At 42.8% G+C, this 25,082-nt stretch overlaps 1 protein-coding gene across 1 annotated transcript; it reads right to left on the bottom strand.

The window, feature by feature from the left end:
• Window positions 1-522: 522 nt before the first annotated feature.
• emc2 (ER membrane protein complex subunit 2) lies at window positions 523-23,477 on the bottom strand. The gene is made up of 11 exons (XM_054621988.1): window positions 23,401-23,477; window positions 22,526-22,639; window positions 20,369-20,433; window positions 19,341-19,426; window positions 17,380-17,437; window positions 12,705-12,790; window positions 12,345-12,404; window positions 8,800-8,881; window positions 8,430-8,540; window positions 6,620-6,724; window positions 523-1,199 (listed from the first exon to the last, which is right to left on the bottom strand). Exons 1-11 carry the CDS (start codon window positions 23,438-23,440, stop codon window positions 1,113-1,115), a joined length of 894 nt encoding a protein of 297 aa, XP_054477963.1. The 5' UTR covers window positions 23,441-23,477; the 3' UTR covers window positions 523-1,112.
• Window positions 23,478-25,082: the final 1,605 nt, after the last annotated feature.

The raw sequence follows: 25,082 nt of genomic DNA, 5'->3' as shown, positions 1-25,082 counted from the left end.
ACTTTAAATAATCATTTGAATCAATTCAGATTTAATAATTACTCCAAGTGAGTTGAGTGAACAGCAGAGGAGACCGGCGCTGCCTCTCACAGCACTAAAACATCTCTCCTCTCCGTCTGTCATGAGAGTTCAGATTCATGAATACTATTTCTCTTTTTTTCTCTTTCCAACTTGTGGCGTGTTAATTACTGGCAGCGTTCTCTGAGGCTCTCTAAACTGAAATGACAGAGGTGTTCTTCAGTGTGCTGAAGTTGCTTCAGCTGCTGTCCAAGGTAATTGAAAGGCAGGATTTTGCAGCTGGATTCACTGGGAAAGAAGAGGCCCTGTTTTCATGCCCCTGTTGTTACCACATCTGCCCTTCACAATGACAAATGTCTCTCATCCTTCTCCAGGATAATTATAGCAGGTTCAAATGTGACAATAAGCGCCACTGCTGGGTTCAACGTGACCATTTCAATGCACGGAAATCCCGAAGAAAAACAACCGACTAACTCTGCTGCTACAAAACACCCATTAGGAAAATGTATTGGTAATCAGTTCTACTTTTATTAAGACATTTTGATAGATTAAACAAAAAAATATTAAAGATGTTTCATTTACAGATAGCACAGAAACAGTAAAGGACCTCAGTGCAGACAGGTGGGGTCTCCACATAGTCTTTATAAATAGCTCTTACTGTACAGCTTATCTTTCCCGGTCACACAGCTATAGCCTTGATGTGGATGTGTTAATTAGTTATATAGGTTAGACATGGCCCTAAGAGACAGCATGGGATGGGATGGAAAAAATATTCCAGTCACATGGGGAATCACAGCTGGTTTAATACCAAGTAGGACTTGTTTAAATAAATTGGAGTACTTGGAATTTGCTGTTTTAGGTTCCAGATGCGTTGGGAAACCTTAGCACTTGTGTAAAACAAATGTCTTCCATTGTCCGTGTCTAGTTCAATCAGTTACAAAGCCAAACTTAAAAGGAAAAACAAGGGGAAAAAAAGAAAAAAAAAGATTCAGAGATCCGGTTCTGGTCACATTGCAAGGCTATTTGAGCTGCCATGTCTCTCCGAGCGGCTGTGTGTGAACAGGAGGGTGGGAGGAAGGCGGAGACGAGGGCATCTAGGACATGGTGATCTGCATGGACTCCAGCATCTCTTCTACCGCCTTCATGGAGCATTTGCTCTCCTTGGTCCCGCGACCGGCCATCTGCACGTCAGAGAAGGAAGGTGAAAGGCAAGACAGACACACACACACACACACACACACACCGAGTGGGACAAAGAGGAAGGGGGAGGAGAAAAAGAGAACATCAGCTCATTAGGTCTCTCTGCCAAACACACTTTAACACAGCGTCAGAGAGGCAACCTCAACCACGCTTCAAGGAGTCCTCAAAGCCAGAACAACAAATGATCAGAGAGAGGTCTTTAGTCAGCATTGGTAAACAGGCCGTACAAAGTCATATAATACCACTAATAGTCAGGTTTTTCCTCAACTGTTGCATAAGTGCCATTTTAGATCTGTGTGTGTGTGTGTGTGTGTGTGTTTGTGATAGTGCCAAAACAGGATGCCCACATGATTAGTCCACTTCCAGTGCCTCTAGTACAGGAGAACGTAACACTCTAATTTCTGCACTGTGTCCACAGGGTTTCACAGGAAGTGCCGCAAATTATAATCCACAAGCACATCCAGGATTACTCATGCGCGCACATACAGGCACGCACTTTTTTTTTTCTTCCCAATTAAACTTTGCAAACGGGCAAGGCGTCCCCTCAAAAGATACCAAAGAGAGAGACGACTTCCTTAACCTTGGGCAGCGGAAAAGGGTTATAATAATAGGTCGGTCTAATTACGCTCACTTTTATAGATGGCATTAATCTTTGAGATCTTTCTAAAAATAAGTCAAACATATTTCACAGTTAATGTATCACGATGATGCCTTTGAAAAGAAGATATTGTATTAATTTGAGTCAGATTTAGGTTTCCACTATTTTCCACTCCCCTTCCACCATAGTTACTTTAATGTTAAAACACACTTGCTGAGATGTATAACATAGCTACACCATTATTTATTGTTAACGTACAACAATAAGAGTCTTCAGCAACCCTTGGGGCACAGCGGTTCTTAGAGATGAATGCCAACATCAGCATGCTAACAGAAAGTACAATGTTTACCATGTTCACCACCTTAGATTAGCACGTCAGTCCAATAACATTTAGCTGATTAGCACTTACGACAGAGTACAGTTGTGGCTGAGGGGAATGCCGTTCGTTTTGCAGGTATTTGGTCAGAAACCAAAGTATTGGACGAATGAAAAGGTTAACCTGATGATGGCGCCAGATGAAAAGTCGGGGATCATCAAAGTTATTACAATTCATCCTGAGGGGGGCAGGAACTTGTTTAACAAATTTGAAACATTTACTCTAAAGAACTGAGAATAAGGAAAAGAGCAAATATCTCATAAAGTGATAATAACGGTGTTCAAACAAACACTACAGCAATGCTGCCATTACATCCCAAAACCTGTGTGTGAATTAGCGGCACATCAATCAACATATAACCGAGAGACGATATAGAGAAAAGGCTGCTGCTGCTGTGTAGAACCATTGCAGATGTGTCAGCAACCAGTACAACACTTCTAAGCCAACAGCAATGTTTCAATTAAGTCATTATGAAAACACCGTTAGCCTGAGTCAAACGCCGGCAGGGGATACTGTTTCAAAGCTGCCACTGGACAAGAGAGCACATCCCTGCATGTCCTCTAAGGTGAGAGATGAGCTCCTTGAGAGTGTGTGCACACACACTGTCAGACAGAAGCACACAAAGTCATTGTAAACATAATCACTTCAATACTTGAGACACAAGGTTGGCTGTCGGAATGAAGGTATTGTGCCCTCATCTTGGCTTTCTTCCCAAAGCACACAGAGTCTCTCCTCTGCGTTGTTTCTTTTTGTGGAACAACACAGCAACCCCATGTTCGACAAAAAGCAATGCTGTGAGGCATCTCTTTATTCAACCTTTGCTCAGGCCAAACAAGCAGGAACCAACTGCAGCCTAAACCTGGCCTATACTGCATTTCCATGGCCTCCCTCCTTTGCCAAACTCCATCTTAGAAGTAGCAGTTGGCTAAGGTGTGCAATCGGCTACGTCATTTCCAAGTGTGACTCATTCTTCTAGATTCAGGGTGTGTGTGTGCGGTGGGGTAGCTATAATGATCAGTGCATTTCATTGCCTTGCTGCCTAATGCGCCATTACCCCGGGCCCGGTAGTCAATTATCTCCTCAGCCTGAGGTGAGACCACCACATTAACTCCTGCCCTGCTCCACAACGGTAGGAGCAGACCAGACAGCTCCACGTCTATTTAGAGCGTCTGATAATAGAGTCGTGACGCAGTGGGAGCCCGTGGTCCGTGACAGAGGAGCTAATCAGAGAATCTGTTCGGAGATCCAGGGCTGGAGGGCCGTCCTTGTAGTGCTGCTTTGAAGCCCCCCCGTGCACCTACGACCCACACATCTCCAGGTCTTTTTACATGTCAGCCGACCCCACCGCGGTAATTACATTTCTTTTTAAATGGGCCCCAGTCAGTCGTGACCTCTCGCTGACGTCTGCTCCCACTTGCACTCACCTGCCCACCTCTTTCTCACACTGAGGTATGACAATCACCAGGTACCAGGGCCTAATAAAAGTGGACGACTGACACGAGCAGCGCTTTAAAAAGGGGCCATCAATCAGCGAGCACAAGCTCACAGCAGCCCGCAGCTGTATGACGGAGGCCCACACCGCCGCTCCCTTTTAAAAGATCTCAAGAGTCATTTAACTGGAGGTGGGGAGGGAACCTTACACCTTGTCATTTAACTTGTCTCGCACGGCAACCCCAAAATAAAACACCATCTTCAAGCACACATGTGCGTGGTGCCAATGCTTGCATACACACTGTACGTACACACTCACAGCTGAGTTTAAATCCCAGTGCAACCTCACCATTACCAGGCAACTTCAATAAATACAAGAGGTTGTAGACCAGGGCAGAAGGGGAGCTCACATCATGTTCCCTGGAGGACAAGGGTGTGTCTCACTGAGATGTCTCATTATCCTCAGTTGGGGGTCAAAAACAGCATCAGTCAAGACTTTTTATCACTGTCCACCGGCCTCTAAGTGTAGCTGAATGATTTCAGTCGGACATCAAAACAACTCAGCTGAAACTATTTTCCTGTTGGCCGCTATAGCATGGCCTGTGTGTCGTAGTGACGCTTGCATCAGCTTGCTGATTTAAAAAAAGGTGCAAGATCCGAGATTGGGAGCATTTGTGTCTCCTCTCAGTGGCTGTGAACATGTCGAAGGAGAGCAAGTGGCTCAAAGCTAACGATGCTGACGGGGCTAACCTCAGAGTGGGTGCTACGCTTTCGTGATGACGCTGATGGTTGGAACAGCGTTATCAGCTGTAACAGCCGCATTAAGAGCAGTGCAGAGCGGCGGCCCGGAGCCATTGTGGCACACTCGCATACACGAACATGCACTAAAAGCACGAGCGGCCGGCCCGTCTATGTCGGATAAATATGTTCCATACGTTTTTATAAAATCATTGAAAAGTGTTTATTGACAACTAAAATCTATGCGAATCAAGCTATTGGTACAAATAATCTACTGAACTATGTATGTAGAAATGCATATTTGTGGCAGTGTTTGGGTAAAACAATTGCTAATAGGATTCATAAAAGCAAACATCACCAAAGACACATGTGTGTTCCCTGTCTGTGGGTAAACCATCTGCCACAACACCTCTGCAATAAAGAAGAAAAACATGTGCTACACTTCCCAAAGTGATGTTATAATTTGTTTGTTTCCAATGTTATTTGATGGGTTCGTATACAGCCTGGCAACTGCCAATAATGGACTCAAAACACAGTTTCAATTATAAATATAGAATTTTGTGTTATTGTAGTGTATCATCTCTAGAGAAAATAAGGTTAATTTACAGACAGTATCAGGATTTCTAAGCCTGATGCTTTGGACCCCTTATGTTCTTCAGATATTTGAACACTACTGAGTTGCCTTCAAATATATTTTCCTTTTTTCACACCTCTTTTGGGCCTCTGATTTATGATCTTAAAAAAAGTTAGCAGTTTGAGATATCCATCATGTCCCCTGCTGGGATCAAAGACTATCTGTGACAGCGAGGTGAGGTCAGCAAGCACCATGATCAAAGTGACGAGTAGTGTGGCGTTGACATCAATCGGGACATTTGACTGACTAATCTTGTTGACCAAATCACCTCTGTATTTTGCCATTTATCACGGAGATCTACATCTGCAAACATATGAAGTGTTAACCTAAACAAAACAAGCTGCACCTCTTCGGTTAGGACATTCCACCTTAAGTAAAACCTAAAAGGAACAAGTCAGAGCTCCTCCATGACACTTCTACAAGAGCTCCCACGGAGGACAGCCATTCACCGTGACGTTACTCACATGCACACTTTTTTTCCAATAGAGCCGTCATATTTGTCTGAGTGCTCAACACGTGAGATGTGTGTGTAAAGCAGGACGGCCGAGTGTGGTGAGACGAGGTCTTTAGAGGCTCAGCGGGGAGCCTCTCTCAACAGGACCCACACATGCTGAGCAAGGAACCCCTTATTACAGGTTTAAATGGCGTTGCCCAAATAAGCAACACATATGGCAAGTAAGATTTTTTTAAATATGCTTTTAAACTTGTGTTGCTATGACAACAGCATAAACCATTTTAGTGATACCATGTGAGGAGCGCCTCACTTTTTCCCCTTCTTGCTTTGCGTGCATGTGCATATACTAATATGTGGGCACACACATAAAATTCCATCCTGTATCAACGTTGTATGTTCACATTCTTACCTTCTGTATAGTTACAGGTCAGAGTCCCAACATATACCTCAAAAGGTCCTACATTATACTTCTAACAGTCTTTGACTCAAAATGGACCACAAATGGGTTTATTGGCCACTGACGATCAGATTTAACTTCAGGGACTCCATATCTAAATATCTAAGTTGATTTCATATTAAATGTATTGATTCAGGTCAAAGGCACTTGAGGGTCATTGAACCTCACGTTGAGAACCACTGATCTAGACAGCTCTCTGCTACAGTTTAGCTTGATTGTGGTCGTTGGAGGAGCGGCCTGTGGCTCTGCGAGAAGCTCATCTGCGAGGCCGGGGTGTGGAATAAAGTCTTTGCAGACGTTGTGGCCTTAAATCAACACATTAACAGTAAATGTACCCAGACACACCGAAAGACACTCGGGGTTGTTATTACGACACTGTGAGTCGAAGGCATCCTTCAGGATTGCTCTGCACTCTGGGGTCATTTGGTGGGTTGTGAATTCTTTTCACATACTATGCAAATGAGGGGATTTCTGGATGTCTGGATATTGTGTGCAAATAACCCATGAAAGCTAAAAAAACACAACTGTAGAGTCATAAGAAATATGATAAGTGGTGTCTGGCAGAATGAAGGGGAATGTGGGAAAAAGTAGATGTTTTTCCAATACAAGAGAGAGACACACCAACAATATGGAGGCTAGACAAGAGTATTGACGATAGTGTCAAGAATAACATATAGATTATCAAGCCTAATGACAATTGTTACGTGACTCACCTTATAGGCTCTATTAATTTGAGTGGCAGCCCAGGCAGCGTACTTCATGTTGTCCTTCTTCACCTTGGCACTAACTTTTGGACTGGCAGCGATGTGACTTGCAGACTAGAGGAAAAAACAGAAAACGGGAAGAAGTAAAGATGAGAATATGGGAAGGGGTGTTCTTATATCAAAACTTGTTGAAACAGCAATAAAAAAGCGTAATTGAGATGAATGTGCAACCACTGTTACCGTCTACCGCGCCACTAGTCATTGTGGCAGAATGGAGAGAAAAAACAGACCTTGGCCTGATGACACAGGAGAAATCATTTATGGGGAGGAAAAAGTGAGTGTTTTAATGCTTCATACGTAAACTGTCACTTAACGGGGGCCTAATTTCTCCAACACCATCGATTTGTTGCGATGAAAAGGACCTTGTATGCGGCGCACAGTGAGAGGAGCGCTGTGTGAATCACGGTCTCTGCCTGCCCCGACAGCTCCCCTCCGAACCACAAATCCCATGTCTTTCCCATGTTTCTGCCATCATCTCCACACAGCAAACCCCAGAGGGATTACCCTGCATGCACTTCAAAGCCCTCCCTACAGTGTGCTGAAACTTTAACTACACACCAATCAACCTGGCCCTGTTTCTTCTATCAAATGGTTTGGCTTCTGTTTTCTTTATTTTTTTAGTAAGCATTTTCTTTATTCTTGACACTAGAGCAACCTTAATTTAGATTTTGTCAATCCTGACCGGCTATCCCTGAATAACTGCATGCACCGTTATGGGGGGGGGTGGGGTGGAGAGTCCCCATGCAAGTGGTGAGTAACTAACCCACAACCCGACTGTGGTTAGTGCTACCAGGTCCTCTGTCCCACTGACTTTAGATGGTGAACGTTTGCTGTCCTTTCACTGAACTTCTTGCACCTGTCAAGATCTGGACAACCGAGACTAGCTGGCAATCTGCAAAACACACACTCTCAAGACAGATCTGTGACTGATAAAGAAGAAACTCCCGCCCGAACTACCCTGGGTGTCGGCGGATGACTTGTCAGGAAACCGTACAGGGCCTGCTCTGTCTCCAGATGGACGGGAGAGTTAACAGAAGCCAATGTCTTGGTTTTGACCCTGCCCTGCACCTCCTGTTCTCTGCCTACACCTTCTGAGTGCTTTCAGAGGCAATGAGCTGCTGTGAGGTGTTTGGACTACCTGAAGAATCCCAGCGCAGCACAGAGGAAGAAAAACACTGGGGCTCACTGTGTTGGACCTGCTTCCTCTCTCCACCTTTTATTTCCCTGCACCGCTTCGTTTGTGTTTTTATGTCAAGTCTCACTTACATATGATGCATTGGCACCAGCAGACAACATCCTGTTTAAACAAATATGTAGATTAAAAGGGCTGTCGGGGCCAAGACTACAATCAAACTGGCACCTGGTTGGATAATTTGCCAGTGACAAAATGCTTGCAGCAGTCGCACTGCTCTCTCTCTTGTGCTTTTCTCTTTTTCACTCCGCGACTACTTTATTTATTTAAGTCATAAACATAAAAAAGGCAAACCAAAGGGGTGTTATTACTAAAATAAAGAGCTCCAGAGGGGCAGACTTTTTCCGATGCTGGAGTTCACCGTCTGAGTCAGCAGTGAGCTGACCTGTCTGAGAGCCCCTTCTTCGCTCCCCCCGAAAACACATTCACACACACGCACAAGTTGTGCTTGACACACTCAGTGGCCAGCCTCAACCTTGACAAACCACAGGGTTACGAAAAAAGCCTCTATAGTTTGTGTTTTTTCTTTCTTTCTCTCTCACTCTCTCCATGCAGAGCAGTACTCACCATGTACAGACCAAACAATGCCCTCATGTTTCGGTTGTTCAGCCTCAGCGCCTGGGCAAAATACTTCCTGGACAGCTCCAGGTTTTCCAGCCCCCCCTGGGTGTACTTCACCTGTGTGAGGAGGCATTAAACACGGCCAATAAGCTGTGCTAAAGGGCAGCTCGAGCAATGACAGCATGACATCTGAATAAGCAGCACATGACAACCCAGTGTAAACACGTCTCCTTTCATGAGCCTGTATTCCCATTGATGTTCAGTGTGCGTTGGTGTCTCTCTGTTTTAGAGAGAGGCACCATTCACAGAGGACTAACATTTATTCCACAGTTTGCCCCCATGCTTGATGACAGATGTCCAGGCGGGGGGAACCTACCTCAGCATACTGCTCACAGTACAAGTGATTGTGAGGGTTGGTCATCATCAGCTCCTCCAGACAAAACGCCGCTTTTCCATAGCTGTTGAAATGACAAGGAAAACAGGGAGCCGATTGATACAGCTGTACATGTGTCATCCTTTAGCTTGGTCAACTGTGAAGCACAACATCTATGCCTAATAAAGTCACAGGTATAAATCTCCACTGGGGTACGGGTCAGTTGACATGCCATGCAATGGACTTTAAGCCTGGAGAGCTGGAAAGATCCACTACTTGACATTGCAATTATTTACATAAGTATTATAGTAAAGGTGACTTAGTCCAGACTGCAAATAAAAGGTTAACGCTTATTTAGTGTGGTGATGAGCTTCACTCCTTTGGGGACAGTGAAGATCAATCCTGTCCGTCCGTGTGTTTTTTCAGCCTTTAATGTGTAGTTAACTACCTTCCTGAGGTCAGCACTACAGTAAGAGCTGGCACACTGTGCCTATACTCAGATGAGATCACTTCTCAGCAGCAGACTGCTGAGCTGTTGACCTCACACTAATCTGCCGCTACTCCGCTTCTCATACAGTTTCCCCTTCACAGGCTAAGGCGAGCCGAGATACAGTATATCATTGAACACAAGGCCATAAAACGTCTGTACACCTAACAAAACAGAAGCCGATGCACACAGGCCAAGGCAGACGCAGACCTACCGACAGAAAATGGGGCTACTCTGGCTGTACATCAGCACATCCCAACAATTCTTCAATGCCAAGCTTTCACTTCTTAAGCAATGCCATTTTTTATTTTGCTTGGCAAGATTTTACGCATTTTTGAACAATACTAAAAAGAGAAAAAAAGGATGGAAAACTGCTTGCATCAACAGACTTATCGAAGAGGGAAATGCTAAGATGCAGAGTTTTTGCGGGAACCAAAACGTCACCCGCCACATCAGTCTATTTTAAGTCAGCCATGGTAACTAGCTGAAAGATTAACAGCATAGGGGAGAGGAAGGTGGGGACAGAGAAAGAAAGAAATAAACAGGGGGAAGGGGGTTTAGTGGAGGGGGGAGATCAGAGGGCTTGGAAGGTTGGGGGCTGCTTACAATTACCACTTCCTCTCCATAAAGACTTTCAGATGTTCATGCAGTGGCCGTGGCCTACAACAGAGCCCGCTCCATCAGCCCTCAACCGGAGTCTTGTACCAGAGCCAGACCCCTTACCTCTTCTTCTCTTCCTCTAAGCCATCTCCCCCCCGTCACCGAGCTGCTCTCCATGGCGGCTCCTGAGCTCGCTCTTTACCGCAGTGCTTGAGTAAGGTTGAAGCCACCATCATTTGCAAGACTGGAAGAATCCTATTTGTTTCTTTTGGAGGTTAGTAAAAAAAACCATCGTCAGTGGCTTTCCCCCCCCATTTCAATACCGCAGTCTGACTGCGTATAGAGACAAAAATGGATTCAGACTGCGCAAAGTATGTTTGAAAAAATGATTACTATTTATCCTGTAATTCTGGATGAACCATCCTATTCTGTCAGTCTCGTAGGCTGGGTCAGAATGAGCGCCAACGGCAGATTCAGACAAAACAATCTCCTGTCTAAACACCACTGGCATAAGGATTGTTTTAACAGTGTCAACTCAGGGGCTATTAATTACGTTTTCAATGTGCCAACACTGATGCCTGCTGCTACCTCTGACAATGGCAGTGCAGAGACACACTGCTTTGTATATTTTTAGCTCCCAGGTTGTTGCGCAGTGAGGGGAGGAGAGTTTATTTCTCTTCCTCGCTTCTCCATCACCCTCTGTTTTCTCTGGCTAGGAGGGGAAGGTGGGAGGGTGGGGGTAGAAAAGTGCCACCACCTTCTCCTGGGAATCTCACAGCAAGTGCTCTCTCTCTCCCTCTCTCTCTCTATCCCTCTGGAAAAGAGCGGCGATAATGCCTGGCTGTCCGGAAGAGGAGGAGGAGGGGAAACAGGGAGTTTGTAACCCAGAATAAAGAAAACAAAGAAAAGAAATTGACACGCCTGTAGATAAGGGGCTGTGGGAGTGAATGGTGTGATATTAGAAGTGTTGGGATAAGCTGGGGAGATAATCCGCTCACCCCTGGATTTCCTCTGGCTACTACAGCAATAAAGCCTCCTGGACAAAAGCACGAAATATCCAATAAGTAGCCTTCTCGCCGCGCTACGCATTCCTGCTGCCACTGCCCTCGTACCGGAGCAACCGAGCAGTCAGCGTGCACACACACACATACATACACGTATCAAACCATGGTTCAACCACAGACACTGCTTCACTTACTTCTGAGCCACAGACAATTAAGGGGGGATAAAAGGTGACACAAACAAAATTATTTTTTCCCCCTTACAATGCTCTTGTCTGTCTGGCCATTCTCCTTGGCAACTGAGATATCAGCGGGAGGCCGGGAAGTCTTTCTGCTCTCATATGTAGGAGAGGGGGCTTAAGACTGAAATCCTATTAAACTACTCTTATGTGACAAACATGGACAGGGCTCCATTCAGACCCCTGGCTGAGATAGGCATCTCACCGCCTTCCATTGTGGCCATGCAACGGCCCTCTGGAGATCAAGCCATCAGTCTGTCTGATGTGAAGCCCCGTTAAACTGACAGATACACCTAGAACATATGGCTGCCTTACTGGAAACAGATTACTGGTTTCCAAGGTGCTTTTTAAATGGTAAACATCTGTCATTTAAGGAAGAGTTAACAAAAAATTAAAAAAAAAACTTCACATGCAGCAGACACACCTCAAATGCCAATCTCTCTGCGGAATGTATACATTTTGCCACGCATGATGTTTGGACCTATCCTTTGTTCATTTTGCCACTATTTAATTCAAATTCAAATATTTGTTTTGATGAATTCAAGCATGATGATGCCATGCCATCTCATTTTACCTGATTAGGTAAACTGAGTATGTTTAAACAGACAATGAGCCCACAAGTACTTGAATACATCGCTCATTTCCTGCATTTCATGTTTAGTGTCTCCTTTTATGCTTTTTCCAATTGAGATATTTACCATTTCTACCTTGTCTTGGTTGTTTATAAAATAGTTTTTTTAGAAATCAATGCTCCAGAATACTTATTAGCTAACCCTTGTAATAACAGAAGGAGTTTATTTTATCCTCTAACTGTGTAGAATCAAAAAGGTCTTGCTTGAATTGTCTTTTGGTTTAAATTCGTTATTATTGCAAAGGTGGGTCACAGCATAAACACAAAGAATGTGGGCTTTTGGTTCAAAGCTGTATATTGAATAAGCAGGACAAAAAGTACATCCATGTAACGGAGGAAATTTGGCCCTTCTGTCACATCTATCGGTAGTCTACTTCTGAAGGGATGCAAGTTTTAAAGCTTGATAAAAAACATTTTAATGCAATGTTGAAAACCACACTTATCGACCTTTGTTTATGGTGATAAATAACTTTTTTCAAATAAATGTAAAAATGTTCACAATTATGTTTTATGCCATTAGGAAGTGGAAAGCAAATTACCATTAGCCTACCAAATTTCATAATATGGTGGATTAAAAAAAAAATATTTACTCATGTTCGTTGATGTAGAGCTCTGACAACTCATGCCATGCTTCTTGGTCCCCAACAAACCTGTTAACAAAAAAAACAAAAAAAAGACAATTACTCCTCCTCCTCAGACACAATAACTTATATAAATAAAAAATAAAAATAGGGAATGCATTCGTGGCATAGTAATATCAAAATGTAAGTACAATATTACCCATTACTATAACGACAGTCATCCAACTGTCAAGGTAGGAGAAACAGTCTGCTGGTATTTCATGCACAAGTCTTGCCAGCTCAATTGAAAGCAAACTTGGTTTTTAATTAAAATAAAAGCCAGGGGAGGGGGGGGGGCTGACCCTCTCCCCTTCTCGTACAAACACTCACTGCTCCAGATACTCATTGAGCTCCCGGATGGCTTCAGCGTTCTTCCCCTGGGCCTTCAGTATGGAGATCTTGCGCTTCCTTGCTGCCTGTGGAGCAGAGAGTAAACAGGATTAGGAGCTCAGCTCTCAAGTGTTTGTCTGAAAGGGGGGTGAGAGGATGGGTGAGTGTAAGAGTTGTGAGTTTAAGTGTGTACATTAGCGTCTTTTCAGTGCACCACAATCCTGTTCCGAGTTTCGCCGTGAGACTGAAATCATTTCAGTAAGATGAATCAGCATGAAAATAAAAGGACAAAGAGCACTGACACATTCGACACGATCACGGAGTTTGTCAAGTTCATTCATTTTATTGCTGGGAAATTTAACTGAATAGAAGCCTACCAAGGCATAATTGGAAATAGTTAGTGGCAACGGCCAACAGGAGATGGACACACATGAGTCCATGTTTGGGAGTTGGAATGAGCTCAGTGGCTGAGATAAAGTGGTGAGTCATAACCTAACCTAACCAAGTGGGGAAAATGGCACACTCCCTCAAACCCCAACACGGCACGCATCTAGCGCTCCACCAGCCCGACTGACATCAGCTGAAAATTGCTTTCCGCTTCGTTTTGATGTTGGAATGACCTTAAGGTGGATTAGATTCTCATCAATCTGAATTAGAAAGTATTACTCCTGCTGCTGCGACTTTTCCAAATGTTTTCCTCCCACCCCCCCTCCTCCTCCTCCTCCTCCTCTTTTTGGTAGTAAGTGAAAACCTTAACAGGAGGCTGCCGCTCCATTAGAAGCGCACTGCCCTGCCACAGCCCATTTTATTTATGGACTGGCACTTGATTGAGTAGGGCTTCCTCTCCTGCACTCTTAACCAAAGCCATTGAAGGCTGTGTGTGAGTCATGTCTAGGGAGCTGTACATTTGGGCCTCTTCTGACACTGCCATCACAAGAAATCCACTTATCCATCAAGCTGGGACAGCGACCTGCAGAGACTCTGCAGCCTCTACAAAAGCAACATTTAGGCCTCAAGAGAAAAAACAAACAAACACAGGCAACAGGTCATCTTGATAAATCTTTCATATTATTAGGGTGGCCTAAAGGCAAAATTGAGAGTAAATGATTAATATATGTTATGAAGTTGTCAAGCAACAATGAACAGTGAAAGGTCAACCCATTCTTTCTTCTTTTATGTCCGCTGACGATAAAACAAAGATCACACCATTGTACATCCAGTGCAGTTCACCAGAACTTGATGCTATGTGAGATTCAGGAATTTATACTCACTTCAGACTAAATTACAAGCATGTGGGATCTTTCCTCTTACAATACCAAAAAAGGGAAGCAGAAAAAAAAATAAAAAAAAGGGAACAAACACTACATTGATGTTGAACAGGGATTTTTTTTGCACTTGTGCGCTCCAGCCATCACCACACCCACCTCTCCTCTCTCCCAGATTTCTGTTTTTTTATTTCCCAGATAAAGAACCACTTGGGGCTCAAAGGAACATATGGAAGTTGGTAGTCCAGAGAGTAACACAGCACTTTATTAAATGAGAGCAATTCCAAACCACTCCTCTCTCTCTCCTCCTTTCTCTTACTAATGATCCAGAAAAACCTGGCAGTGGGTCTGATCCCTCTGTTGTCGTGATTCTTTTTTAATTAGCGCACTGAGGAGGCCTTAGGAGTGAGGACTGGATTATTTACATCACCCCTGGCTCTTTGCTACGACCTACCGCAACCTTCCTTTATAATAAGAACCCTCACAGCAAGGGTGGCACACCTAGCACTGTACATACTTGGAATTGGACGGAAGAAAAAAGGGAAGAGAAAGAGCAGAAGACAAGGCCATACAAGTATGAATGCTTCGTGGTGCTGTGAAAAGTTTGTTTGCATCTTTACAAAGCAGCAACGGGCGGCTGGCATTTTTAATTATGATCAGTTGCAAATAACAATGTCATTTTTGTTTTATCTGTAAGTCGAACTGTGTAATTTCTGTGAATTTACTTCTCAATCATGTGGTCAACCAATTCTGAATTGGGGCTTTAGATATCAGATGACTTGACCCAAACAAAATAATCTTGTCAAACAATGAATCTGTAATTGCATATGATAGGAGGTCAACCTCAGGATTCGTCTATGTGACCTCAGTGGCTTATTTAAGAAATACTAGCTTTTTATATCAGAACAATTTGGGTGAAATGAGACCGTTGGAATTCAATATTAATGCAATCGGAGTCAACTCAATGATTAAAAAAAATAAATTGGTGCATCCTTGTATGCAAATGTTGTGGGTAATGCATAATATAAAATGCTCACACAAAGAAATAAGAAAAAAAAAACAGGTGGAAAAAAAATGCATTTACGCACGCAGACAAGAATTTTGCCAGATCATTGCTGTAGGTATTGGAACATAGCAAGCAATGGAAGGGCTAAGAGTTTGAAACATTTTTTGGACGCCGTCATGGCAAAAAAACCTTGAGCAATTTTTGTTGATTCAACAATTTTGGTTAATGGGTACCACATCTATTCCACAGCCTGTAATTACAACAGCTCAGTTTCCAATCTCTGCTTCGCATGCTGGGATGCCTCGCAAGTCTTCCTTGTGGTCGCCAATTTTCCGCCATTTCTCAGGCCCATCCCCCGCCTGGTTCTTTGGAGCACGTTGGAGAACGTACAGGGAGGAGATAGACCTCACTCAAAAGACAGGTGACCTAAACGACGCCATCATACCAGCGCTCCACCCGCCGCCACTACACAAAAATCATTCAGGATGAGGATTGTGGGAAAAAGGTTTAAAAGGTTAACATCCCAGGGACAGAAGACCTATTTGTCTGTTTTGTTCCATTCCCTGGCCCCAGGTTTGACTGACAGCCTCCCCTCGCTGGGGTGGCCGTATCCAGCATGCAGAGACCAGGAAACTGACCCGTCCCTTTCCGAGGATGTCACTGGAATCCCCAGAAGATCTGTACCATGTCAGGGAGGTGCCCTGGGATTCACTGAAATTACAACTCCCATTATCTAAACAGAGGTTAAATGCGTTGCAATTTGTTGCAGGTTACGACCAATTACTGGGGAAACAACCCTTTTGAAAACAAAGATGACAGCGTTACAAGAAAATAGCGTGTTTTGTGACTTTTACTTCAATCTTGTGTTTGACAGCACGACTGGAACAAAATATTGTGTTATAAGTGTTCCCCGCAACTACCACAGTGTTATTTTCTCTTCACACATGGCATTGATCAAGATTTGCATAAAGCATAAATTATGAAAGTAGACTAACATGCAAATGTTTTTGCTTGTTATTTGGGTGGACAGAAATGCGACAGCCATGAGAGTGAGAAATGATAATGAAGTCAGTTGGCAATCCTTCAGTGGTTTGTTCTGGGGCATTTGTTTAAGGTAGCATCGCCATTTTTGATAGAATCTTTGTTTACTGGATGCTATCAAACTTGTAATTGTACTTCTGCACCTCCCAGATGGGATATATTTTGAGCACAAAGCTATTTCACACTTTCAGCCTATCCCTTGCCTTAAAAAGAAGAATACCCTCTGACCCGACCGCTCCTTAAGATGTAGTAGTAGTAGTAGTAGTAGTAGTAGTAGTAGTAGTTAAGTTGTAACTGAGGTGAGCAACCCAGGAAAACATTCCAGAAAATAAGCAGAAAATACACAGAGATGGTCTTGATGAAGTGAGGTAGGGAGATAGACATGGTGGGAGGCAGCAGCTGTGGCTTGATAAAGATGAGGATGCTATTCCTCTCTGACATAGAGAGCAGGCGGGGTGAGGCAACGATTCTTCGACTTTTCAATGAGCCATCTATTTGTTTAAAGAAGATAACTGCCAATGTGCAGAGCTTTCGCATGGCATCCAAAGCACACATGTCTAGGCTGTGTCTGTAGCGCTCTGCCAGCTGAGAGAAAATGTTTAAAACATCTAAAGCGATCCATATGTCGGCATGGCACAGGAAACTTGTCGAACATCTTTGGGGCGAGAGGTATAGCCAAAATAAATAAGGTCACGGTTTCTTTTGAAAACCCTTTAAAAGATTTATTTTCTCGCATGGCCACATGTCCTTATGGAAACAATTAACAGCAGGTACATGATGTTTGGGGCTGGTGGTGTGGGATTGGCACAACACTGGCAAGACAAGCTTCTGCAAGTCATTTCACAGAGGAGTATAGTAAACTGAGAAGATAGCAAGGAGAGAGCTTCAGAGAAGTTGAATAAAGAGTCATTTAGGGCTCTTCTGTTTTGACAGCATAGGACACAGCAGACTTTGCACCTGAAGCTGGCAGACGCCAATGGAGAAGGTGGGACAGGAGCTCAGCCATGTTCACTCAGGGTGGGGGTCTAAAAAGGTCCACTAAATCACTATCTTCAAAGGCCAGACCTTTATATATGGTTAACTTCCACCAAACATGTCTGCCACTGACTTAGACCATGAATCACCCCCCACCCACCTAGCCCCTTCCCTTAAAACACAATTCAGTTGTGTGGGTGAAAGGCTGGTGAGCACTGTGGTTGAGGTCAGGGAGGCCAAGGGGAGTTTGACTTAGCAAACTCACACTGCTAACACCAAAGTGTCTCGGCAGATTTAAAGCCCTCCAAAAGAAAAAAAGCAGAGACCACAAAGTAGAATGCTAGGCTGAGGGATTTCTCCCTTTTCTTTCCCGACTTCTCAGTCTTACCGTATTGGTGGGGTCGTCTTGGAGAATGGCATCATAGTGCTTGCTGGCTTCATCGTACCTTCAGAGAGAGAGAGAGAGAGAGAGAGAGAGAGAGAGAGAGAGAGAGAGATACAAATATTTTAACCAATCCCAGTTGCCAGTCGGGAAAAATTAGGGGGCAGTGGGGAAATCAAACACAGTTCAAGGTAATCAAGTTTCTGTATACAGCATGGCAGGTTCCTATGATTACAGTGAGGCTGTGCAGAAATCAGTGGTGATCTAAAGGAAGAAATAAACACTCATTTAAGTTTAGGTTGCTGGTCACACGGCCGACATTGTGAGAGGCTTATATCGCTTCACAATGAGTCATGAAATCAATACATACAAAGCACTGTTTTAAAAAGATTGTATTTTGATTTGATTGTATCCAGTTCGATGCACCTTTAAACAAAAAGAAATTGCTGCTTTTACATCTTTCCAGATCCAGAGCTAAGTTGTTGGTTCAGTTGTCCTTCTCTTGGCCCATGCATGATACCATGATAACACAACACACACACAGTCACACACACACACACACACACACACACACACACACACACACACACACACACACACACACACACACACACACACACACACACACACACACACACACACACACACACACACACACACACACACACACACACACACACACACACACACACACACACACACATGATTTTGTTTAAAGGGGGAAATTTATGAGCTGTAAATATCAAATCATACGGTAAAGAAATCTGGAAATAGGAGGTATGTGCACTTCAGTTGTCATTTCAAATCAGGCGCCGAAAGATGATGTTAGAACTTTTTTTTTTTTTCCCTGTTAGGGGCAATCTGCAACGCTGACGTTTTAGCAGCCAAAGGCAGGGTTCAGTGATCAGAAACTTTCCCGCCCACAGCCTGCAATAGACAGAAGCAACTCTGGTTCCCATTAGCACTGAGAAGCACCACTTCCAGCGCCACTGCTTCCATCACATTCACTTTATTACTCAGCCACACTTTGGGAGATTTCAGATGGCACCAGGCGACCACTCACGAGCCACTTTGATTTGCTTTATTTATTTAGGAACAGTGTGTGTGTGTGTATGTGTGTGTGTGTGTGTGTGTGTGTGTGTGTGTGTGTGTGTGTGCGTGTGTGCGCGCGCAGGGGAAGGGCCTTGCCGTTTGAAGCAGTCTCATTCAAGTGTAGCTCTGTCTGCTGCCAATTAGATCCCAGTGTGCCGTTTATTTAATCTGACAGCGCCGAAGCAATCACTCTCAATTATCACATAAACTCTGACATAACCGATAAACCAGCAACGGTGATCCGGGTGGGGAATGTGAGCGAGGTAGGTAAACAGATTGAATTACCCTTACTTAGGCTCAGAACAGACTAAAATAACACCTGTTTATTTTTCCTGCTCATGCTCTCCATTCTGCTAATGGAGAGGGGCAAACTTGAGATTGTGGTTACAAGTCATTATTGACGTGGGCGACAATCTTGCAAAACCGAGATCAAAACAAGACAGAAAAGAAAGCATGAAAATAGGGAGGGCAAAGAGGGGGAGGGATGAGGAGAAAACAAAATAAGGAAACAACGGAGGAATAGAAACCAGAGAAAATTGAGGGACCCCCAGAATAACAGTGGGATCCGACCACTTCCTTCCCGGGAATCCCTAACTCAGGCTAAAAGGGCCACAGGACTACCCAGCGCTGAACCTCTCCTCTCTCCGTTCCCCTCTTCTCCAAAAGGAATGCAGGGTGATCCAACATAAACACAACTTACCCCACACACATACTGTACACACCCAGAACATTGTACCACTTAAGGTCTGCTAACGGTTTCTTGCCCCCAAGCCTCCTTAAGTACCACACACACACACACACAACAGTGAGGCTGAGCAACGTTTTCTTTTTTTGGCCTCCCCTGCCTCTGGAGCTTTTGGTACCCCGATGCTTACCTTTCCAAAGCTTCCAGCCTCATGCCCGATAATCGCTTCACTCTGTGGCTATCTGGAAACTGCTTCCTCAGTTCCTGTAGACAGGTCTGCAAGGATGTGGGCAAAAGAGAGAGAGACCAATTATAGTTGGCGGCGACCAAAGTTTATGTTACACTCTTGCTCTCACACACATACCTCTACAGATACAAACCACCTGCCTTGAAAATGTCAAATTTTGCATTAGTTTCAGCTAAACAATTTTTTTTTTTTAAACACAGGCTGTCAAAAGGCCAATTTCACAGTCTTTGATGTGAGAACCTTCTGTTACAACCATGTTTTTCTACGATATAAAAGGGAAGTGAGGATACATCTACACAGAGCTTGGATTTGCTTGATGACAAGAAGTTAAAGAACTGAGGAATTGTTAGAACCACATTCAGCATTATCCTGAATGAGCAAAAGTCTGCAGTGTGACCTGAAATGTTAACGCTATCCATCAGCTGAAGACCGGCCCTTATGCTTTTCCTGTCTGGCAGCAGGGCTGAAAGGATCGCCAACAGGTAACTTATTCCTATTGAGTCCTGCCTTCTCTGTACTCAATGAGTCATTATTTTTGCCGTGGGAGTCCTGACATCCACACTCATTGGAGATTGACCATTTCAATAATCATCACAGATTTATACATTTTCAGAGCTATGAATACTTCAAAACGTGAAGACAGAACCATCTCATAAAGCTTTAAGATGGCAAATAAATCCTGAGGGGAAAAATTATTTGAACTCCATAAATGATGGCCAAGTTCAGCTTGCACTTGAAGCATGCTTCTCCACTCATTTGCTACACCCTCTAATTCCAACTCTCAGGAAAATTGTTACTTTTCCAAAGTACAGACAGAGTAATACCATTTGGCCAAATAAAAATCAGATTTTCACATTTGGCAGAGTGGGCTGCTGCAAAGTAGGAATGGCTGTGAGGGAGAGAACGATGGCTTTTGAAGCTCTAGGGCGTGTGAGGAAGAGCGGTATAAAAAAAATAAAATTAAAACTTACCAGAGCCAAGTCATCCCGACTGCAGTCCAGCGCTGCAATCATCACCTGCTCATAAATAATCCATACTGGGCAGAAGAGACACAGACAAAGAAGACTGTGTTAACGCCCTTTCCGTTCCACTGTAACATGGCACACGATATATTGAACTGTACACTTGACGTCCAAACTTAAGAGTCTGTCTCTCACAGATGCACATGGTGTTTTCTACTCACACAAACAAGCTTCTATGATGAGACTCAGTTTAAGAGTTCTTTCAAAGAACTTTCCCCATTAATTTATTATGTGATTTACTATTTTCTATTTATGAAATACATTATGGATGATGTTCAAAAACCATACATTAATTTAAAACTTGGACAGAACTAATAGAAGTAATAATAATACTAATCATAAATGCATGACCATTTCAAGTAAACGCCCTTGTGTAAGGCTTTACAGGCATGTTATTAATTTGCCCACATTGTGTTGGTAATAAATTACTAATTCAATTTCAGTCAAAGTTTTACATTTGAGGAAATGAAGTGTAACATTATCAAGCAAAATAAGTTGTTAAGTTTGTTATGATCCCCCTCTGTATTTTAGAATAAAGTCAATCAACTAATATATACTAGTATTACAGAGAAAAAAAGGATAGTGTTGCAAGTTGGGGAAATAAAATCAGAAAAAAAAGCTGCTTTATAGTTTAAAAATATGCATTGCTAACATTGTTAAAACAATACAGTTGATGCTTTTTGAAACCAAAATAGCTGACAAAACAATGCTGAAAACTCCATGCTTTATCTTATCCATCCCTCTGGATAGTGTGACTGTGGTAACGGTTACTGTGGTTACATTTACATAACTACGATATTATATTGTGACACTGATTTGAACAACATGTTGTTGAGTGGTTCATATGAATTGTTCCAATTAGAGATGTCTGCTTTGTTTATTCTCTATTATACTACATGATGCTTATTAAGATTCCGTTTGTGTGGAGACTTAATGGTTGAATATCGTCAAATACATGTTTCTCTGGTCATATAAAACCAATCTCAAGCAAGTTTGAACATTTCAGCACAGTTTTATTTATTATACTTGTAGAACATGGCATGTTGAGCACCATCATTAGCAGGCACAACCATTCCTTTAACATGTTTCACTTGGTGGTTAGCTATAAAAAATATATTGAAATGTTTATTCATTCAGTCAGCTGTAACATTATAACATACTGACTAATAGCCTGGCTACAGAAGCCAATTAATGGAATTAATACAACATGTTAGACAGACAGCTATGACAAGCAAACTGGACGTGCTCAGCCAAATGAACACCCCCCATTAATTGAAAAGAATAATAATAAAATCCAACTCCACCCAAAAACTTGGCAGGTTATGCCAAAACAAACAAATGCCTCTCGTTTTTCTTGACTTTAATGATTCCAACTCTTGTTTTGATAATTGCCGTCCCATTTCACAGCCAATTTAAGAGCTGGTTTCAATAAAACCATGGCATGTTAAGTGTTTATCCACCTCTTTTGAGGACTGTATGAATCATAATGACTTGGGAAAAAGGGAGAGTTTTACGGGGTAATGCAGAAGGACAGTACTGTAAGGGAGACCATGAACTTTAATATGTTTATGGTAAGTAAAACTCACTCCTGCTTCAAAGAAATAACATCTCAAGAAACTGTACCAAGTGCTTTATTAGGCAACAGACTATACTTACTATTGCACAATTCCAACCATTACGATTACTGGTCTTGTAACCCTGTTTACAGTAAGCCTGAAATATATTCAAAGTTATTTTCAGCTTGAACAGAATATCCTTATTTGAAGATTTTTTTTTTAAAACTTTTAACAGACATGCTGGCTTTACGCATCTCCTACCTCCATTATATAGCGTGAGCGGTGCCACAAGGAAATGGTGACAAGCTGTCTGTTGTGAGTTTGTCATAAAGGACACTACTTCAGTTTGTTAACAGTCACATTTTTAATGTTGTAAAACAAACTGAAGAGGGGCAACTTGTTCCCTCATCTCATTTCTAATGTTCCATTTGAAAATAACAATGAACCTCATGGTCTTTATTGGCCAAATCCTCAGTTTGTATTCCTCCTAAAGAATTCTATGGAATTATGTTAAATTGTGTACTGATTTATTCAGTCTGGACACACTTACCGTCATCTCCCAGTTTAGATGCATGTTCACCGATCAGCTCTTCACCAACATCCACAATTTGCTCACTATTCCTGCAGTTATCTTCTCTCCATTTACGCAGCTTGTCTCTCATCTCTGTGGGGGGGGGAAAAGAATTGTTAAACCATGATGGTAATTATGATCAATATCAAGCCAGATTATTTAACTCTGGGACCGTAATTATCTCTTCAATCCGTCACATGTGCAACACACAGTTTGAGATGAGGGTGTGAATAGCAACACCTGTGAAGCTTCATTGTAATGTGCAGCACCTCTCTTCATTTATTATCAATCACCTGAAGTGATGTGCATGACAGATGGTGACGTTTATGGGGCTAATCAGCCAACCCGAAATGCGAAGTAAGCAGGTTTAACGTAAGTGCACATTATAGGACTATCAGAGAAGCAAGTGAAACGTTTACTGCTGCTGTTCTAGCAGGGCGACCGGGAATCTGTTGCGAAACAACTTGGGCTATGCCGTTAGCTGGCGTTAGCCGACGCTATGACTATGAGTGGCCAGCATGCTACAGACCTTAGGTGGGACAGACACAGCTTTACGATACTGCTTCACATTAAATGCACATTTAAACCGCCAACAACTAAGTTACAAATGACGGCTTTCATCTTAAACGGGTGTGCTGCTTGGGTCTACTGTATGGATCAACACAATACGTTAGCTAACCATGCTAATTAGCGATAGCTTACTCTGTTACACGCTGACTCGTTAGCTCGTGTTTTCCGTCTTTGACAGAACTCTACCTCGTGCTCTTGCACAATGACAAACCGAACACGCGGAATGCCTTCAAAAACAAGTCTCAATGTCACTTCAGGAGAATCTATATATTATTTTGTCTTACCTTCCCAACCCACATCGTACATTTCTGATATCGACGCCATTTTTTCTCCTTTGACAGCATACGCCGTGCCTACGTCATGGGCTTGCCGGCTATGGGCGTGCCTGACGTTGAAAAAAATAAAATAAAATAGTAGAGTATACATCTTTTTACAATAATAACAAGAGGAATTATTATAAATGTTATTAGTTATTATTACATAATATTAGTTGTATTGAAACCATTATTATTATACAAATAATCCATTGTTATTTTAATAATACTTATTATAGTAATATAATCATCTTATGATGTAATAATAATAATTATGATTTATGGGTATAGAGTCTTGTTTTACAATGTGATATGATTCATTTAAAAAGCTTACATATTTCCATCAACAGAAACACTTAATGTTTAGTATAAGACTTGCATTGAGGTGAATTTGACTTTCAAGCCTAAATAGCCAATGTTCTGGCTTAGGTACAAGTCAAATGTGATTCCAGTATACCGTAAACCTACACTTACATGGCCATGGCACTGTTCAGCAGTCAGCAACATGCAGCACGATGATTAGCAAGCAAGAGCAGACATTCACAATCCAGATGATGTCGTTCTCATGCTCTGTTTCCATTCTTATATAATTCCCCTACTAAGTATTGGATAGGACAGTCGGCTGAGCCTAGAATCTATCAGTTTCATCCGAAAATTTAAAAACTGCTTTCCAAGCACATCTACCATTTTATCCTGATTTCCCTCAGGAGCCTCTGTGGTTCTGATCCCCTCGCTGTGTTTGCTTGCTTACACACTTCTCTCTTACCACATTACACACTTGTTGATGTGGACTCAGCACAAACTTGCTTACAAAGGCATTTCAGAGATTTGATGTCATATCCAGTGACGCTCGCTGCACACATAGTCTAATGTTATGCATTCTTTGTCGATGTTCCCTTGTGAAAGGGCAACAAGGAGATTAATTTTTTCTCTCAAGGGCACTGATATTGTAAAACAGCTCAGCATCATCAGTAACGGGCAAGTGCACAACGGAACGATGAACAGTCATCATAACTGTCAGGGATGCAAATAACAACACTGTGTACAGTTTAGGTTACGCTCAGCTTTGGCGATCTGTGCACTTGTAATTTCCAAGTCTGCACATGGCAGTCAGTTGATATGTGTTTTTTTTTTTTTTTTTGCTGGAACAAGAAATACCAAGGAAACCACATTAAAACAATCCTTCACTGTCTTTTGGGGCAGAGGGATTCCCCCTGTCTGCCAAGGTGCCATTGAAGACCAGGGCCCTAACAGTGACCTGCAATAAACACCATGCAGCGGCCGTGACTCTCGGGATTTCAGGACATGACGGTTAAAGCACTCTGTGAACAAGCTGTCCATAACTTTGAGATGCAGCCTGACGTGTGACGGTGGTGCTGAAAAAATCCTCTTGACATAAGGCGCCTGTTTAACTCGGAGCAGTCCTCTTGTACAGAAATGTCACAATACGGGAGATCAATTGCAGCCATCTGAAAACCCAAATTGTACTACTTGACTGGTGCTTACGTAGGTTTCCATGCTCTGGAAGCCCCCACATATGGCACATGGGACAAGCATGTACATATATTTTCCTTTTCAGGCTCCATGTGTGAAAAAAAAGAGAAATATTCCAGTAGAAACACTTCACAGGCATTCTATTTTGATTTCTGACA

The sequence above is a fragment of the Anoplopoma fimbria genome, chromosome 20, assembly GCF_027596085.1.
Source record: "Anoplopoma fimbria isolate UVic2021 breed Golden Eagle Sablefish chromosome 20, Afim_UVic_2022, whole genome shotgun sequence".
In the NCBI taxonomy this organism is placed as follows: domain Eukaryota; kingdom Metazoa; phylum Chordata; class Actinopteri; order Perciformes; family Anoplopomatidae; genus Anoplopoma; species Anoplopoma fimbria.
The sequence above is the reverse complement of the archived record's forward strand: the minus strand, read 5'-3'. Positions and strand labels throughout refer to the sequence as shown.